The sequence below is a fragment of the Apiospora aurea genome (genome assembly GCF_038362705.1).
Source record: "Apiospora aurea strain CBS 24483 chromosome Unknown utg000001l_segment0_segment0, whole genome shotgun sequence".
Taxonomy (NCBI): domain Eukaryota; kingdom Fungi; phylum Ascomycota; class Sordariomycetes; order Amphisphaeriales; family Apiosporaceae; genus Apiospora; species Apiospora aurea.
The window spans coordinates 1,293,899-1,311,730 of NW_027117388.1; the positions used below are offsets into that span (position 1 = coordinate 1,293,899).

The 17,832-nt window shown below is 53.2% G+C and overlaps 6 protein-coding genes across 6 annotated transcripts; 5 read left to right on the forward strand and 1 right to left on the reverse strand.

Annotated features, from left to right (window-relative positions):
• Nucleotides 1-1,252: 1,252 nt before the first annotated feature.
• Nucleotides 1,253-1,726, forward strand: PG986_000413 (uncharacterized protein; the record flags this gene model as incomplete). The annotated part of the gene is made up of 1 exon (XM_066836635.1): nucleotides 1,253-1,726. The coding sequence occupies one exon, from the start codon at nucleotides 1,253-1,255 to the stop codon at nucleotides 1,724-1,726; it is 474 nt and encodes a 157-aa protein (XP_066705528.1).
• Nucleotides 1,727-2,401: 675 nt separating this feature from the next.
• On the forward strand, nucleotides 2,402-4,397 carry PG986_000414 (uncharacterized protein; the record flags this gene model as incomplete). The annotated part of the gene is made up of 5 exons (XM_066836636.1): nucleotides 2,402-2,626; nucleotides 2,697-2,961; nucleotides 3,526-3,623; nucleotides 3,673-3,910; nucleotides 4,033-4,397. The coding sequence occupies 5 exons, from the start codon at nucleotides 2,402-2,404 to the stop codon at nucleotides 4,395-4,397; spliced, it is 1,191 nt and encodes a 396-aa protein (XP_066705529.1).
• Nucleotides 4,398-5,131: 734 nt separating this feature from the next.
• PG986_000415 (uncharacterized protein) lies at nucleotides 5,132-6,677 on the reverse strand (the record flags this gene model as incomplete). Its single annotated transcript, XM_066836637.1, has 5 exons — nucleotides 5,132-5,521; nucleotides 5,621-6,324; nucleotides 6,378-6,383; nucleotides 6,463-6,530; nucleotides 6,598-6,677. 5 exons carry the CDS (start codon nucleotides 6,675-6,677, stop codon nucleotides 5,132-5,134), a joined length of 1,248 nt encoding a protein of 415 aa, XP_066705530.1.
• Nucleotides 6,678-7,770: 1,093 nt separating this feature from the next.
• On the forward strand, nucleotides 7,771-10,559 carry PG986_000416 (F-box protein; the record flags this gene model as incomplete). The annotated part of the gene is made up of 2 exons (XM_066836638.1): nucleotides 7,771-7,870; nucleotides 7,927-10,559. The coding sequence occupies 2 exons, from the start codon at nucleotides 7,771-7,773 to the stop codon at nucleotides 10,557-10,559; spliced, it is 2,733 nt and encodes a 910-aa protein (XP_066705531.1).
• A 3,671-nt stretch (nucleotides 10,560-14,230) lies between these two features.
• On the forward strand, nucleotides 14,231-14,952 carry PG986_000417 (uncharacterized protein; the record flags this gene model as incomplete). Its single annotated transcript, XM_066836639.1, has 2 exons — nucleotides 14,231-14,384; nucleotides 14,480-14,952. The coding sequence occupies 2 exons, from the start codon at nucleotides 14,231-14,233 to the stop codon at nucleotides 14,950-14,952; spliced, it is 627 nt and encodes a 208-aa protein (XP_066705532.1).
• A 953-nt stretch (nucleotides 14,953-15,905) lies between these two features.
• PG986_000418 (uncharacterized protein) lies at nucleotides 15,906-17,241 on the forward strand (the record flags this gene model as incomplete). Its single annotated transcript, XM_066836640.1, has 3 exons — nucleotides 15,906-15,978; nucleotides 16,100-16,404; nucleotides 16,489-17,241. 3 exons carry the CDS (start codon nucleotides 15,906-15,908, stop codon nucleotides 17,239-17,241), a joined length of 1,131 nt encoding a protein of 376 aa, XP_066705533.1.
• Nucleotides 17,242-17,832: the final 591 nt, after the last annotated feature.

A 17,832-nucleotide genomic window follows, 5' to 3' on the forward strand; every position in this document is an offset into this window, starting at 1 on the left:
AAGACGAGCACAGGCTGCAGAGGCGCACCTGTCACTCAACAAGAGTTCCAATAAAGCGGTATGGCTGATTGATCTTCTGTTTGATCCTTACAAAATCTTTGCTTGGTGGAGCAGGACCATCAGAGCATAGAGCGTGGTTAGGTATGCTATGGCACGACGAGATCGTCGCTGATATTCAGAGTGCGGGTACAATTGCACAAATCGTGCCACTGTATCCCGCCGCATGTGACACCCTCAGGCAGAAGAACCATGCGCCCGGCACGTGTTTTTGGCTCCCACTCTAGGCTCGCACCGAGTTGCGGCCATGTCGGCTACCCGGGCATCTCGAGTCGTGGCGTGGTTCGGGTCGGGACCCGTTGAATAAACTGTGCTTGCATGCTTGGTTGATTCCGATCTGACGAAGAACTCGATCGATGGCCGTGTCCAACCGCGAGGCTTAGATTATGTTGTCGAGACCACTGCGATATCAGCATATGCTGGGTCCCTCGCCATCGCTTCTTGTGAACCCCCAGTTCAACTTGGCACTCTCGCTCATCTTGTTATCGATCAGGCGCAATCGGTAAGTCCGCGACCTGTCGTACCTCCTCTGGATGCATCGTGTGTGCCCCTTGTGGCCCAGTGTCTTTCTTGGGCGAACTAATGCTGTTACACGGGACGCGTGATAACCTGGCGCAAAACTTCGCCTCCGCCAGACGCTTCAGCCTGGGCTGAATATAGAAGTCTCGGGCTGCATATCTACCAGCATGTGCGAGCTATATATCTAGGCCGTTTCACTCCTGCGCGCATGGGTGATGGCTAGCTGCAAGCAATCGGCAAAACAACTTCCAGAGAAGATTCCGCTATATCATGTCCTGTTGGAGCTATCATTGGGGAAACGGCCCAGCGCTGTATGGTGGACAAAGACCGTGTGGACCAACGAATACCTCCGTTCCGGCGGTGCCATGCTGTGTTACTGGAGACACCTGCGTGAGTGATGGGTTGTGTCATTATACACATCCATTGGACGGTAGGAGTGGTTTTTATGCGGCGGGCTGTACGAGCTCCTACTTCCCATTACCATTCTGCAGGGTGCTCTGTCGTAAGTCCAAGCTATTTGATCGTCTGGGCAGCTCAATCGAATATTGAGGAATATCACACTGATCACGGGTGTTTGAAAGCTCTCGACTTTTGGGACGTAACCTACCTCAAGTCGGAGAAGTTAGGGGCTTGTTGCTACTTTCCGCAGCCTGGTCTGCGCAACTGCAGCATTGCCATGAAGCAACAGTTCAATGCCGCTGCACCTGGTGACCTTAGGCCCTTCTACGCCGTTCCCGATGATGGCGAACCAGTTGCTACTCAACCCACGATGGGTACGAGTACGTCTGAAAGAGGCACTTCACCTACGAGCAGCCACGTAGCTCCAAACGCACCCAGCTCGACGACTTTGGTATCGACAAGCTCTGATCTGCCCGCCGGCGCAGCAGCTGGGATCGGTGTGGGAGCAGGCGCCGCTACGAATGGTGGTCGTCTCGTATGCTGCCTGGTTCGTGTATCGTCGACGACGCAAAGGGAGATCATCATCGCTTCCGCCTCCCGGTCCCGCAAGCGGTGCAAACCCACAAAGCGAGCAACTACCGCCTCAACTTCATTATATTGTATCTGGAGTGGCTCGGACCCTTCTGAACCCCGACAAATCCCGCAGGAATTGGAACATGCTGGCAATGGTCCCAATGAACTGCCTACTTGAATAACCAGATAATTACGGTACTTGGCCTATTATGGTACGGATGTAGGTGCATACTATGAGTGACCTTGAAAGGAGGTGGGCTTATGTCGCCAACCGGGAACCTATACTTGCTATGGGTGAGCTGTGGTTGAAACATGGCAGTGTACTGTTTGTTGTACAATATATGGATACGAGACAGATTCATACGGTTATATCAGGTGAGGAGGTCATTCAAATGATTTTGGCGCTCGGGAACTTCTGTGCGTGTATGGCGTCTCGGTTGAGTCTATTTTGCAAGACGGTTTGGTTCCTGCTTTTGTTTCTTTAAAAGGGGTCAGTTAGTCTAGTTGTGTTGGACCTCTAATCGCCTGGGTGCATGTCGGGATATCACTTCTAATTTCAACAAATGATCTAACAACGTCGAATTCTAGAGGCAGCTCCAGCTAAACGGTGTAGGCTTGGAGAGTGTTATACCGTACGCGACTGCTCTATGCGGTCAGCGAGACGTTTCCCGGGTTTCTGGTAGCACTTGCTCAGACTGTGTCTGAGATCGGTGGCACGATTCCCGGCTTCGGATCAAATGGCTCTACCGCCTTGGAATCAGACTCATTGTCCACAAGTCTCTGTCCATTCGATAGGGTTAATTCTACGAGAGATGGATGCTACCTCTCCGGCTTGACTTCATGTAGTCACATCATGGACTCCAAGCGTGCGTTTCTACTTCTTCTGGCTGCCGCCGCCTCTGCCGTGCCTACAGCTCTACCGGGGCGACCCGGACGGCTTGGCCAACTTGCTGCGTCTAATGACCCAACCCCAGAGTCCATTGCACCTACCAGCACTGGTGCTGGTAGGCGAGTTATCATGAGTCGTGCGAGTCGCCTCCTCGAGAAGAGAGATTACTACACCTGTTACCAGATTTCTGTAAGTACGCGTTTCCCCTAGGAGCATTGAGTGAGTGAGCGCGGGCCCTGAACATGTTCATTCTTCCTAGCCCTCCCCAGTCATCCCTGAGGATTGCAAGCAGGTGGTTGAGCGTGTTCAATGCCACGGGGGCGATCTCAACCTGCTCTCCGGGACCTGCCTGGTCTGGATGGAGGGGACCTGCAAGGCTCGCTTCTGCGCCGGCGATATGGTCACGTATCCGGAGGGCCTTGACCAGACATTTCTGTGGGTAGGAGAGCAACTCGACCACTTGTTTCAGTATTGTGTGGTTAATGGGCAGGACGGGCTGAAGGGCGATTGTGAGGACCTGAATGGTAATTGTGGGTTCTATCGGGTGCACTTGGGGCACCGCGGGCAGGAGTCGCTCAATATCACTGGAACTGGTGTTTGAAGAAAGAAGACTGGGAGGCTACTTTAGGTAGGTAATGTTCACACTGGGAAGTAGATTATTTGTCGGATTTGGGTCGTGTTTTGGTCCTTGATGAATCTGGTATATCCCGTGGAGCAAAAAGGCCATGCATGCAAAGGAGATGATTCAGCATACCAGGGCATTACATCAATTGAATCATCGCCGTAATCAAGCATGGGCCTGTACCTGGTATATTCTGGGCGCGAGTGGAAATCATCCTGCATCACATGGTCCAGAGTCAGAGAGTGCCAGAGGTGACTGCTGTTGTCAGTTATGTCGACTATGTCACTCACCCAACATGGCAATAGCAACTGTACCTTCCAATGGAATAACCACATCAGTCAGTGCAACAGCCTTTCGAGCCCCAAATTGCTGCAATTGCCCTGCCTTGCCCTGCCTTGCCCTGCCTTGCACCACTGCTTCCCGCGCCAAGATATACAGGAGCTTTCGTCTATCAATCGCTTTCCAGGCTTGATCCATTTCAGCACGCCTCACTCATCTCAACATCAAGCATCCTCCCTCGCCTTTTCCAACGACCTTCGAAACGACAAGGTCATCGGCAACTCTGTCTGTAACCATGCTGCACCTGTGGATCATCTTCGTAGCCTTCCTGCAGGCTTGCCTTGCCATGGGCAGCCCTATCGCTGGGGGAGGAGTTGCTGTCACCACCTCCATCATGCCCAACCCACGCGCTTCCGCAGTGACCCTCAGCACCAGCTCCAACAAAGGAGGCATCGTGGCTGCCGGTCTCGACGACACTGCTCTCCGGGAGCTTTATGCTTCCGTCCCCAGAAGCGAGCATTCATCCATCAAAGTGATTCCCCCATCTTTGATGCTTCGACCGGCTACCTCGAGTGCTACCCAGTAAGTGTGCTTTCTTGCCTACTACTTACCTACTCTCTCGAGCCCCCTTTTCTATCCTCTCTGTTGTCCCCGTTCATCCATATCATCAACTAACATCTCTCTCCCCGTCTAGCTCTGGGGACCCTCCGCCAGGGACTGTCAGGCACTCTCCCCTACATCGCCAACCGCTCGACCGTCATCGACAACTACGAGGTGGACGGGGGCTACTGCTGGGACGCCCAGTACGGCAGCTGCCGGATCTTTCTGTGCGCCGAGGCCAGCGACACCTGGCTCGTGGCGCCCAGCTACCTCGCGAGCCTCATGGACAGCATCGTGGACAAGTGCATCCCCAACGGCACATCTCTCACGCAGAGCGGCCATTGGCGCTGGAACACGACTGACGGCGGGGCTCAAGGGGGAACGTGTATGTTACGCTGTTCTGAAGAAGGGGGGACGAGGAGAGTGGGCTTGCGAGCAAAGATGGATGGATCGCTGTAAGAAGGCATCAATGAATAACCAGGTCGGTTGAAAACTCCTTGGGTGGTGAATCTTTCAAATAGGGCAGATAGATAGAGATGCGTCGGTCATCCAGATGGTCATATCAAAATCAAGACGCTGATGCCGAAGTGTATTGATCTCTTTTTCCTTCTCCATGTAAGAACTAGGTCACGTCATCCCATCGCAAGATTAGCCAGGAAAATTTGCCCCAGTCAAGTCTCGGCTGTGCCTGGGAAGTACCTGTAATCCAATTATCTAAACAGAGAGCGAGGAGGGGAGCTGCTGTCCCGAAGAGGAGAGGGGAAAAGAAGGGAAAAATAATAGGCGGTCGAGCTGCTTACAGAACTATGGCATGGGTCCCGGTTAGGGAGGATTACTCACAAGTACTTGCTAGCTGGCACGATCGAATGCTGATGCTGTGGCATGGGTCTCAAAGCTGAGAGGATTACACACAAGCACGTACTCAAACAACCCATACCACTTGACCGGCGTTGAGAGCAGCCAATCATTTGGGATTATCAACCTCACCTCGCCTCCCTACCAACCTAGTCACAATTGTTGTCCCCCATCCCTACTGCTGGACCCCCTGCCACTCACAGCAAGGCGAGGTATGACATGCAGGCGTCCTCCGGTAGCATGCGATTCTAGACTGGCTGTATTCAGATCTCCCATCTTCTTGATAATCACCCTATATTCCCTCCTCACTTGCCGCTCACTCCGACTCCAGGCATATGTCACTCCTTAGGCGCATTATCCGCCGATGGCGGGCGACCGGGTGGCAAAGCAATGGCAGTGTAGTCCAAGTAATCACTAGGCATGTACCTGAAAACCGCCAACAGCACAAACATGGCCAGGACCAGCCCCAACAGCCTCCTGACCACGGGGCCGGGGAGCCTCTCATCGAACGCCGGAGACGCCCACATCCTTGCTAACCAGGACGAGTAGCCGGCTTTGAGATCAGACCAGCTCGACTTGTAGAAGACGAAGCCGGTCAAGGCAGTGCCGTAGCCGAGGATCTGCAGTGGAGAGATGGCCGTTCCCCAGATGAAGACGGAGGCGACTACGAGCAAGATGCTCTTCAATATTCCCGTCAGGTGGAGTACCAGCCCGGATGTTTTCCCGATCTGCAGTAGTTGTCAAGTTAGTTAGTCCACGAGCTATATAGAATCTTGGCTCGCTTAGTGCGAATCGCGTTGACCCAGGGGTGGCGGAACTTCACTTACCAGCATGACACTCGAAACATTCAGCAAGAAGGCGACGAGGCCGTTGAGAACCAGCGTCGACGGGCCGGCGCCGATGAAGTCGCCCCAGGCGAATGCGGGCCACTCCGTAGCCCAGGCGACGAAGAAGTTGGTCACGGCGCAGACGGGGGCGTAGTAGTACAGGCTGACGAGCGGGTCCATGTTTCTCCTGCCCGCGTTGTCGTCGCCGGACATCAGGGCCTGGATCATGACGACGCGGACCGACTCGAAGACCAGGCCGCCCAGCGAGTAGAAGAAGCCGGTCCAGGAGAAGTGGATCTCGCCCGCGCTGGCTACCAGGACGCCGAAGACGATGACCAGAATCTTGAGGGCCATCGGCGTGGTCGGATGCTCCTGTCCCCACAGCCAAGCTATCACTAGGGTTGAGAATGGAGAGGCCGCCTTCGTGTAAGCACCTGTTAGCTGGCACTGATAGGGGAGAGGGGGCGGTGGAACAGGGTTGCTTACCTTGAGCATCTGGATAAATGCTACATTGAGATAGAGGTAAACAAGGTTACTGCAGACCATGCTCCCGCTGTATAGCAGGCCGATGGGAACCACGGCTCTCAGGTAGAACGGCCTCGTCATCTTGACGCTGTGGCGGTTGTCAAGGAGATTTGTCGTCCTGGCGAGGAACTGGGTCGCCAGGGTCGCAAATGTCATGTGCCACCATATCAAGATAACCGCTTTGGATCATATTAGCAAGACGTACCCAACCCAATATCTAGGGGTGGCTTACGATATCCTACGACGGTGTTAGTATCATCGTTGGTAGACTGATGCCACTGCCTAGCGCATGGCATATACTAGATACATGTACTTACGAAACCCAGCATTGTCGATTAGCCATTTGTTGAACAATATGGTCAAGTTGGAGAAGAATATCCAGCTACTGTATGCCGTTCAACCAGTCAGTGAGTGATTTGATCTCTGGAGTCAGGGCTGAAGGAGGACCTTACGTAACGTAGAATGCGGGATGCAGTGACAACCCAACACGCATGTTCGGTAGAGAAGACGTCGGAAGTATTGGGTTCGCCATGTTTGATATTAATCATTCCATTAGACTGAGCATGTGAATAGAAGATGCCCTGATTAAAGGGGATAGAACGAGGTGACTCTTATAGACCAAAGGTGCCTTATCGAGTATGTATTCCATAAATATCCGGCGTGAGTGAGGGAGCGGGTGTTGAGGTTATCAATGCGATTCGACGAGAAACATTTCCATCGAACGCGCTCTCCGTATGAGAGATGGCGTTCGCGGGTGTTGCTTGCCTGCTGAATACGCGAATACCAGGGGGGGATACCCATCCCTTCCTGAAGAAGTGCACAGCCGAACAGGCCAATGAGACCACGTCGGAAGAGGAAAGAGGCTTACAGCAAGCGCGTGGATTTCTTTAATTGCATTGGATTTTTATCAATCGGTCTGTTCGACGCGGTACAACGTGTCGCATACCTGGGTGCTTCCTTACTGTCTACAAACATACAGCTAGCTTCATGGTACGTTTGCATGTTACAAGCTGCGTGCAGAAGCATGCAAGTAAGTGGTCTGTTGACAAGAGGGAGCTCTTATCCTCGTCGGCTTACAGGGAGGCGTACCCATAGAATGGTGCAATCTTGCCCGCTTTAATTCGGTAGCCTGGATGGAGGTGAGCAGTTGAATGATGCACATACGATACAGTGACATCTTCCAATTCAAGTAGAATAGAAGACATATTATTAGTCGACAGAAGTAGAAGTAGGAGCTGGCTGCACTTGATTGATTACAAGGAGGTGTTGTTACAAAGGAAGATTGCCATTGAGCGGCCTGCAGCTGCGGGCAGCTGATGCTGTACCCCGAGGGCCAGAGGTCCTTGCTCCTTTCTTCGGCTCGGCCTTGGAGATGCTTAACCTATGTAAGTTACCCCCGGTTCGTTTGTAGCGGTCGCGCTGGCATTCCCCACTGACACCATAGCCAAACGCCCCGGATAACCTCCAGCCTTCTGAAGGCCATCCCCTAAACATCTCGGGCCTCTCCATGAAGGTCCTCGATTGTTCTGTGTGCATCGGTACACGCAGGGCTCTCGCTTTTCTCGCAGAATAAGCCACAGGGAAAGCTGTACGTCTGGGGGCCCTCCGAATTGACCACATTCACCATGTCGAACTACAAAAGAGCTTCGCAGCCTGGCAGGTCCAGTATCTTGAGTACGCTGCAGGCCACGACCATGCTCGATACCAAGCCCGTTCTACCAGCTGGTGAGTGCCTCCGCGACGATAGTCTGCCATGCAACATGATTGCTTACCCGCCCCAGAGATCCTGGTGTCCATACTCGACTTCCTGCCCGTGTCGGACCAGATTAGCTTCGCCAAGACCTCCCGCCGTATGAAGGAAATGGTATACGATGACACACGATGGGTATCTCGGCTGGTGAGCATGGGATGCTGGGACGAAGCCGAAGCCCGGAGACGGTTCGAAGAAGCCATCAAGCGGAAGCGCGAGGCCGCAGAACGCGCCAATGCCGCCGCCGCCGGTGCCACCCCTCTAGCTGCCAAGCGGACTACGCTGTTCGATGCGGGACAGGAGGAGGAGCGACGGAAAAAGCTGGCCGAAGAAGCCGCCAGGGCTCCCGAAATGCGAGTGGACGGATTCGAGACTCTGAGTTTACACGCGTCGACCAAGAACTCGCAAGAGGACCCCACGACCATCCTAGACATCTATAAAAACGTGCGGAGTATTCGCGGATACGCGAGGCAAGAGTATGGAAAGATCTACGGAGCGCTCGCCCCTTTCTACTACGACCTCGCCCAAGCGAAGAGCCATACAGAACCAGCGGTCTTCAAGGCCTTCCGTGATCCCGAGAAGCAAGCTCAGATGCTTCGCAACCTCCAGCGATTCTCCCAGAATGACTGGGCCCAAGGCTGGAACGAAAGGGGCGAAGTCTTGACGAACATGTGCAACATCTTCGAAAATGCCGTGTTGAGGGAGTTTGAACAAGGCTACGAGTCCTGGGACGTGGAGGGGAAAATGAAGAGATATGCCCACGTTCTCCATGATTTGAATGGCGGAAACGCTGCCATGGATGTGTTTGTTTCCAAGCACCCCATCCTCAACAGCCGCGATGCGCTCGGAAACCCCATGGACTGTATAAACCAAGCCCCAGAAGACGGCATAACCCTCGAACCGTCTCGGGCGTTCTTCAAGGCTCTGGCCATCAAGTTCAACGAGCAGTCGGCGGTGATCAGCCAGATCTTCCCGGATGCAGAGAATGTGTTCTGGACATTGCTAGATAAGGTCAGGGAAGACATTATTGGTGAATATATCACCCCGATCCTGGACGAGTCACACGATAGGAACCTGGAGGCCTACCTGAAGGCGGCGTCGGGTCTTTTTGAGCAGTGCATGGCGTTTGTGGGGTCTCTCGATCCGCCTTCCAAGTCCAAACAGAGCCTCGAGACTCACGCGAAGGATTTTGGGCTCAAGACGTTCGACCTGCATCTCGACCTATACCTCCGAGAGGAGTTGGATTTCTTTACCAAGTATGCCGAACGGGAGGTGCTTAATTGGGAACAGAAGCTATCGGAACAAGATGCTAGCGTAGAGTCTTTCTACATGGGCAACTTTAACCGAAGGGCGGCTAAGAATGACTTCTTAAGCTCGTTCAAGAAAGTTGTCATGATGCCAGTGACAGTGTTGCCCACCATCCCTATATCATCACCTTTCGGGTCCAGCAAGTCAACGGCGGCGGCTGCTAGTGGAGGCAATGTGCGGAATAGCATAACGGGCATGCCCGTGGCTTCACAGACCACCACCCCAGATGTTGATGGTAGCCTCGAGCCGAAAACAGGCCCGCTCCCATCCGAGGCACCTACTGATGAGCTGAAGGCCAAGGCGGCTCTCATGGCGAACCGCCTTGAAGGCATCAAATCTCTCTTCAGCATCGAAGTCGCTCTTGACCTTGTAGGTAGTGCTAGAGAGGGTCTGGGTCGGATTGCCGTGTTCATCAGACTCGGCGGGCAAGCTGGCGAAGAAGCCCGAGAGCAGTGCGAAGCAATCTTCATCACTCTGCTCAAGATTCTGGGCCAGGACCACGTCAAGAACGGGTTTGTGAAGGCAGTCGATCATCTGTCCAAGTATAAGGCCCGTGAAGTGAGCGACCATGATCAAGAAGGCGTGGCTCCGCTCGTAACTTTCATCGAGCTGGTCAATGTAGGCGACCTTATCTCACAGATGATCGATGTGTTTTACGAACAGCAACTGGCTGCCCCTAAGATTTCTGATCGGAACGACTTCCTCGACCCTGCCGGGCTAGCCAAGAAGAAATGGGAACAGATGCTGGACGAAAGCGTAGCTGCAGGCTTGAACAAGGGCATTGATGTCTTGATGGACGAGGTCGAGTACATTTGCGCAACAACGCAACTGCCGACAGACTTCAATCCGCCACCCGCCTCCCAAGAGAAGGGCACGCAGCAAGACGGTGGTGACATGGGACCAACCCAGACTGCGATACGGGTCAAGGACCTGGTTGCCTCCCACACAAATATGCTTGTGGGGAGCACGGAGAAGACGATGCTTGATGTCTTCAATGGAGAGGTTGGGCTGCGCTTGTTTACGGCGGTCTGTAAACACCTGAAGCGTCAACGTATCAGCACCGAGGGAGCGATGAAGCTCATCGCCGACATGACCCTCTACTACGAATACATTCGAGGTCTGAAGAATCAAGATCTGCTGGCATACTTCAAGGCTCTCCGGGAACTGAGCCAGATTTACCTGATAGACGCCAAGCATGCTAAAGAAATGGCCACGATTATTGCGGATGGCGATCGGTTCGGGGGCATCTTCCGCGCCGAAGAAGTCTATGAATATGCAGAGCGGCGGGCAGACTGGTACCAGGTAAAGCGCAATGTCGAACGCGCCATGTACGGGATGGACTGCTCTGTCATGTAATTACTTAGATCCGTCCAAGCGAAGCAGGTTTCTCCACAGGAGGATGGCCCTTCGTGTGCACGACTATTGGACATCAATCATACCTTGGTTTATCCATCTAATCAATCAGCACCCCTTGATCCAGGTCATCTGAACCTCTGTCTCTAGGTAGTTGGGGCTCAGGTAATAGTAGGTCGGATAATATCGGGCCAAGCCGCGTTTCTTTATCGTCTTCCTAGATCTTCCGTCCCGAGTCCCCAAGAGGAATGACCCAAAATAGTTTGACAACAACACGAAGAAAAAAAGAAGGATTCGAAGGCCTCAGGTTTCAGGGGGGTAATCCATGTATAGCGCCAGTCATAGATCACGCGCGCCCGGCAGACCTGCCTCTTTCGGGTTGCTCCATCACGCAGAAGCGGTTCCTGGTGCTGGCTGGTGTTGGCCTCCCCGATCCCGAGATGAAGATCAATTGGAAGTGGAGTATTCCGGGTGCTACCGAGTGGACGACCGCGACACATCAATCCCGCATATTTGGGTCAGTCACCATCACACATCCATTGATACAACAACAGACAGCACGTGAGCCACAGCCGTTCTAGAAATAGCTCGGCTGCTGACACATGCATACTCCTCGAGATGAATGGAGGGGAAAAATTGGATATACAGTGATTCCTCACGAAATTGCTTGGGTTTTCTACCTAGTGGCAGTCTAGAGGATTAGGTACCTGTACCGCTACTTACAACGCAACTTGCTTGTTCAGGGATAGTGTCCATCGTGTTTATATAAAAAGGCGACAACGTCATCCCGAGAGCCCGTCGCTACCTATCCTGGGTAGAGAGAGAATGTAACCTGCACGAACAGTGGGTGAGTCATTGCCTGAGCTACCACAGGACCCCTTCGAAGGCAGCAATAGTGAGCCATGGCTAGGTAGGTTGTATTACGCATTTCTTGACGAAACACTCCGCTGGCTGAAGTCTCGAACTTGCGTTTCGTCGTCTTGTCTAATCTTGCTGCCTGCTAAACAAGGTATATACGTCTACGTTGACGCTGAAGCTAGTAGCCTAGATCATGTATGCTTGGTGCTGCCTGGTGTGGCGCACACGTCCTTTTATTGCAGGAGGGCGTGTGTACGTGTACTTGGCAGAAGCTATGCGGGCTCGCCAAAAAAGTACCATGATGCAGGTACGTTTTGTGCGAAACTTGGTGGTTTCGCCGGGGCGACGGGCGGGTGTTGTCATACCCTTCTCGTCCATACCGTCGGTAGGTGCCAAAACCCGTGATGCTGGAACCTGGTTGCACAGCAGCCGCCGCCGTCGGGGATAGTCCTTTATGACTACCACGGCGTACAGGGCTTGCCTTGCTTACACACTTGGATGTTAACGCTGAATACAGCTCGTAAGGCGCGTACCTGACCACCGGGTGTCGATATGATCTGTTGAATATCATTGATGGAGAATTACTTTATCTCAACCTTGAGGTACCCTGGGGTAGCTTGGGGTAAATTAAGTAGAGAGACAGGATCTACTTCAGCGTCATCCATTTTTGATGCAGCACAATGTTGCCTCGAGCCGGCGCCGCCGCAGTTCTCTCGAATGACCAACCATTGGGAGCTGGCCAAGGCGGTAGCCTACTGCAGTTGCACAAACGGGTTTAAATATCCCGGGATGACTATGGTGATCTATCTCTGGTTTTGACGCTCCGTCACCACACAACAAACGCACGCTTCGCTTAAGAGCCTACCTCCTATCCAGCATCCCCAATTACGCCACGATTGAAGGCCATCGTTGTTCACCTAGTAGCCAGGCGAAACGTCTTATGCGTGTCTCATATGGTTATTTATTGTATCTACTACAAGAGAAATACTTTAGGGGGCGGATTTGATATCCAACTCGGGTATCAGTTTCCAGGTAGCCCATCCCAGTGACGCCATGGGCTGTGCAGGTACTCCTGCATGAGCCATATTGCAATTGCTAGGAAATCCATAAGCAAGTGAGTTTGTTAATCCTACATTGTAACATGGGCCACCAATCTTCATTTGCGAAATTGATCATGAGAAAGGATGAGTCGTCGGCCGGGCAGCTTTATTTTGGCCTAATGCAAGCCATGGATGCTGATGCTCCCCTGTAAGGCCGCTAAACAGATCAACGGGTCTAGGGGGTTTGACAGGCACTTAGACGCCGTTTAGCCCCCCCCCTCTCTCGACGATCCGGACTATTCCCGTCTACCCACTCATTTCAACATCAACGACGGGAAATGCCTCAGCTGTGACCTGGCTAGGTAATCCATTGCCTTTCCTTGGGTGATAACAAGTTCCACTTCATGGGACCTATTTTCGTTGTTGAAGACAAATGCCTCACAGCATTGATCCATCAATTGATCTTGGATCTGTCCCGTATAGACGTACATCCCCTCCGTCGTAGGCCTTGGTTGCGGCTCCCTAGCAAGCCACACACCATTTCCATGATGGGATAAGCGCGTAACCTCACCTAGCCCTCCCGCCGTTCTTGTTCTCGGTGGCCTCTACCGGGAGAGTAGGCAAAGTAGCGGTACCAGGTACGTAGCATCATCCACCGTTCCAGCAAGTAATAGCTGGATGACGCCGCAAAACAGCCTCATTACCTAGTGCCCTGCTAGCATCCTGCCGAGAAGGATGCTCTCCAACCTTATTCCCGCTGCAGTGGATATCTGACCCTCCCCTTCCCTTACTATGGCGCCCCGTGCCTGTTGCAATCCCACGGGCACTACCTACCACCCGGCTGGGAATGGCTCGCGTGGCTGGGCAGCCGCTCAAGTACCTCTGGGCCGTCCTTGCAAGCCCCTCTACATAGGACACTGGTAAGTAACAGTACACAAACCCTCCCTTTCTTTTGTTGCCTTTTCAAGATTGCGCTACGGGAACCGCCCTCGCCTATACCCATCTCCCAAGCTGCGTCACTGCACGGGGGCATGGCTGACCATGGACCCTGGGATACTGAGTTGTCTTCCCTGGTCATGTTGGCGTTCGGAGTCACTTTATCCATACATGGCTGCGTCTCATCCACATCACGCCTGGCGCTTGCGTATGTATCTTCATGCGGTCAACAGCTATACGCCCTTGATGGGGTTCCGGTCCAGTGGGGTATGTATAGGGAGTCTATAAGACACTGATGGCAGCGCACACCTGCTATCCTACCTGCAGCCCTGCTGTATCACCATCACAAGTCTCATGCTCACCCACCCCTCTAAGCAGGTTTGTTCAGTTTGTATTATATTATCGTTATCTCTTTACTGTTCCGGTTTACGTTCGACTATTCATAGACATTGGGCCACCGAGAAGCCGTCGCTCGCTCCGTTCAGCCTGACCTCCACTCCCCGGGCCTGCTTGCGGGTGAGATATCAGCTAGGACTCTTGGAATATCTACACCGGTCAGGACCTCTTTGCGTATAAAGGGGGGCTTAGATGGACACCCTCCGAAGGAAGGGTGAATCATCCTCATCACAAGAAACTGTGATTCACCCCCAGTCAGAAAGGCAGACCGCACTTCAGGGGCAAGCGGAAACATCCAGCACCACGTCTTTTGGCTCTCCTGCAGCAACTACTCCTATCGAGTCGCCACCTTACTCTCCCTGGCTTGTGAACAGCCCCTGTGCTGTTGCCACCACTGCTCCCTTCGAATCCGGCTCTGATTCCGAGGCTCAAGCGAGGACCGCCATGACTTCTGGCTCAACGAAGCACCGTGACTCGAGTGGTAAGAAGCAGTCGTCGTCATCCAAGTCGAGGACGCCGACGGCGGATGACTGGACAGAAGTCACTGAGCCCGTAGTTAGGAGGCGGATCCAGAACAGAAACGCCCAACGGAAGTTCCGTAAGTTACTCTCTCCACTGCATATCGATATGATGAACCCCCTGTTTCTACAGGCAAATAAAGAATGTGCGGCTAACATTTCGAGCTGTATTCAGGAGAAAAAACCAAAGAGCAAAAGGAGAAGACCGAGCGTGACGCCCTAAACCGGGAGCATGCCGGTGGCAGCTATCAAATACACGACTCCACAGACCTGGCAGAAGATGAAGAAGTCTCCGGGCTACCGTGGGGCGGTATCAGTATGCGACACGTCGTAGCCCGCGGCCACGAGAGCGAGAGCCGCCGGAGTGGCAGTGGGCCAGACGATCCATATCAGCACCATTATAACCACGCTCGCGGCGGCAGCGGCGACGACGGCCACAGTGGACAACAGCAGTCCTACGGCAGCAGCCCCACCACGATGGTCTACGGAGACGACACCGCTGCCGCCCAAGGTTACGGCGGCAGCTTCGACGGCAGCGGTGGGGCTGCTGTTGCTGGAGACGACTTTTTCGATGACTCCGCGTATTACTACTACCCCGATGCCAACGACGATGCAGCAGCTGGGGACGACCCCTTCTTCCACGCTTAGTGCCTTCGGCGTCGCTGAGCTGACGTGAGAAAAGGGGACGGCAGGCCGATGACTGCATAGAAAGCTGCCTGGAAGGCAACGCCTTCCTTCCGTTATCAACCATCTCTTCTCTCCTTGTTTTATTGTTTTCAACTCCGGAATGACAGCGGTTAATGGTTTTAGGCTCTTGGTGGCCTGGCGCATTTCCAATTCTTACCCAGATACTGGTTTTCCTTCATATACCCACACCCTCTCCCCTATCTTGCACGCAACTCTCTACTCTAAGGTATAGATGGACTTGGGCCCTCCGTCCTGGTTATTTCTACCATACTTTACCTGTATATTTACCCTTTTTGTTATTCCCGCTCCTCTGTTTGGCTGGATCAGGAGACCTGCCGACATTTCTCTTTCTCGTCTGTTGTTTTTACTCTTCACTATTTGGATACCCTAATCTGCGTCGGAGAAGGTTGTATGAGGATATTACTAGAATTACAGGGCCTGGTGCGGCTTTGACATGTAGGACTACCACTACCCCCTCTCTAAATAGACAGAAGAGGACAGGATACAGACAATTCCTCGGCGAAGGGATAATCATGATAATGAATAAGATTTGAACTACTACAGCTGAAATATTTGCAATAGTAACAACCTGGGTGGTCAGCATGATTCCCTACATTTCGTGCACGTGTGTTAGCCCCGTCACTTGCACTTGCACCGGAATGGAGAAAACGCTTGTACCTATGTACCTCTCTTTAGCTCGTGTCTTCCGCGTCTAACGGCGCCGATCGACTCCACCTGCCACCCAAGCTACCCTGGATATCGCAAGCGGTCAAATTTCCTGGCAGGAACCGACCGGCAGAATTTGTTTTCTGCGAGAACTTAATCCGACTCTCCACCACGTGAGAACCTCAATTCAACCCAACCAATCCAGATTGAGTGCTTTTCCCACGGTCAAATACACATTATCAATCAAAATGGAGAAAGGCGAAGCAGGTTGGGACAAGGGTCAGGATCACCAGGAGATCCTGGCCCAAGCCGAGAGGAAGGGTAAGTTCTCTCATCTACTAAGCTGAAGCTGCTGAAGCTGCTGAAGCTGCTGCTGCTGCTGGTGCGGATGAGGGCAGTTATGTGTGTGAGTGTCACAATATACTGACCGGTTCGTCTACAGAGAAGCGAGCGAAGCGCAAGGAGGAGCTGCGCCTCCAGCGCGCCGCCGAGCGCAAGGAGAAGCGCCAGCTCAAGTCGGAGGCCAAGAAGGCGCGCAAGGCCAACGTGGGCCGCGCCGGCAAGTGGAACGAGGAGCGCCGCGCCGCCGACAAGCTCAAGAAGCAGGCCAACAAGAAGTACAAGGACGAGCGCCGCTTCAACCGCCTGCTGCTGCGCGCCGAGAAGCTCGAGGCCCAGGCCAAGAAGCTCATGAAGGATGCCCAGGTCGCGCGCGCCCGCCACGAAATCATCTCCAAGCAGAGAGAGGTAAGCCGCTGCCACCCGACCCGGATGGGTGATGCTAGCTTTTGATGGTGGAATGTTTGCTAATACGATTGACCCCTTGAACAGGCCGAGGCGGCCAAGAAGAAGGAAGAGCTTAAGGGTGATAACTTCATTGCTCTTGAGGGTGGTGATGATGATGATTCGTCGTCTTCGTCCAGTGATTCCTCCAGCGACTCTTCTAGCGATAGCGAAGCCGAGGATGTTGAGATGAAGGACCCCGAGCCCGTTGCCGAGAAGACCTCCAAGAAATCCAAGAAGGACAAGGAGGAGCCGGTTGCTGCTGCTGCTGCCCCTGCTGAGGAGCCCAAGGATAAGAAGAAGAAGTCCAAGAAGACCGAGGCTGTGACCGACGAGGAAGAGGCCCCCGAGGAGGCCAAGGCCGAGAAGAAGGATAAGAAAGAGAAGAAAGACAAGAAGGAGAAGAAGCGGAAGCGAGATACCGAGGGAGACGCCACCGCCGAGGCCGAGTCGGCCGAGAAGGCTGACGACGCCGACGAGGCTCCCAAAGAGAAGAAGCCCAAGAAAAAGTCGAAGAAGTCCGAAGAGTATGTGTCAGAATCTGCACCCACCAACGTCGAGGGAGCCAAAGCTGATGGTGCTGAGAAGTGGGACGTCCAAGCCCTAGAAGGTGATGAGGCCCGTAAGAACAAGTTTCTGAGGCTCCTCGGAGGCAAGAAGGCCGGACTTACCGCCCAGGGAGGTGCCACTTCGTCGAAGCGCGACATCAACAGCATCACGAGCAATCTTGAGCGGCAATTCGAGGCCGGCATGCGTATGAAGAATGATAACCAGGGTCACCGGAAGGGGCTTGGCGCTTAAGGCGCCTCATGTATATGCATTCTTCACGGAGTTCATTCGGAAAACGAAAAGAAAATTATTGTAGTCAGACTATACCACAGGAGCCCGCTGACTTTCGCTCAATATGAGATCTTGATCCGTTCACATCACTTGCATATTGACCCAACTCCTCTTTACTTGACCAAAGTGCGCCGAAAGAAAATTTGGAGCTACCGCACAGCTGGGTATGCTTTCGTTCTGATTGTGTATTAAATATCATACAAATGACACCCTCCGATGAGACTAGGTCTCTAACCAGATGATAAGAAAAGTTCGGAAGCCAAGTATTTCAACCCCTGGCCCCTGGTCCCATGTTGCACAGGGACGGCTTGACACCCACTGCCCATTGGTTGGTATGCTCTTGCCAGATAGTTTTGTTTCTCTGTTGGTTTTCGTCCTTTTTACCGGTACCCCTGACTATACTCGGGCGTGACATATTTTATCGGCCGCCACTTCTTTCGAGCCCCTAAGTTGCAAGCCAATGGGTGGATGGGTGACCGCGGATCACCAATTTTTCTCTACCTCTCTCCCCCACGGTCGTTTCGTTTGGTAGGAAAAGGCAGATTCCGAAAG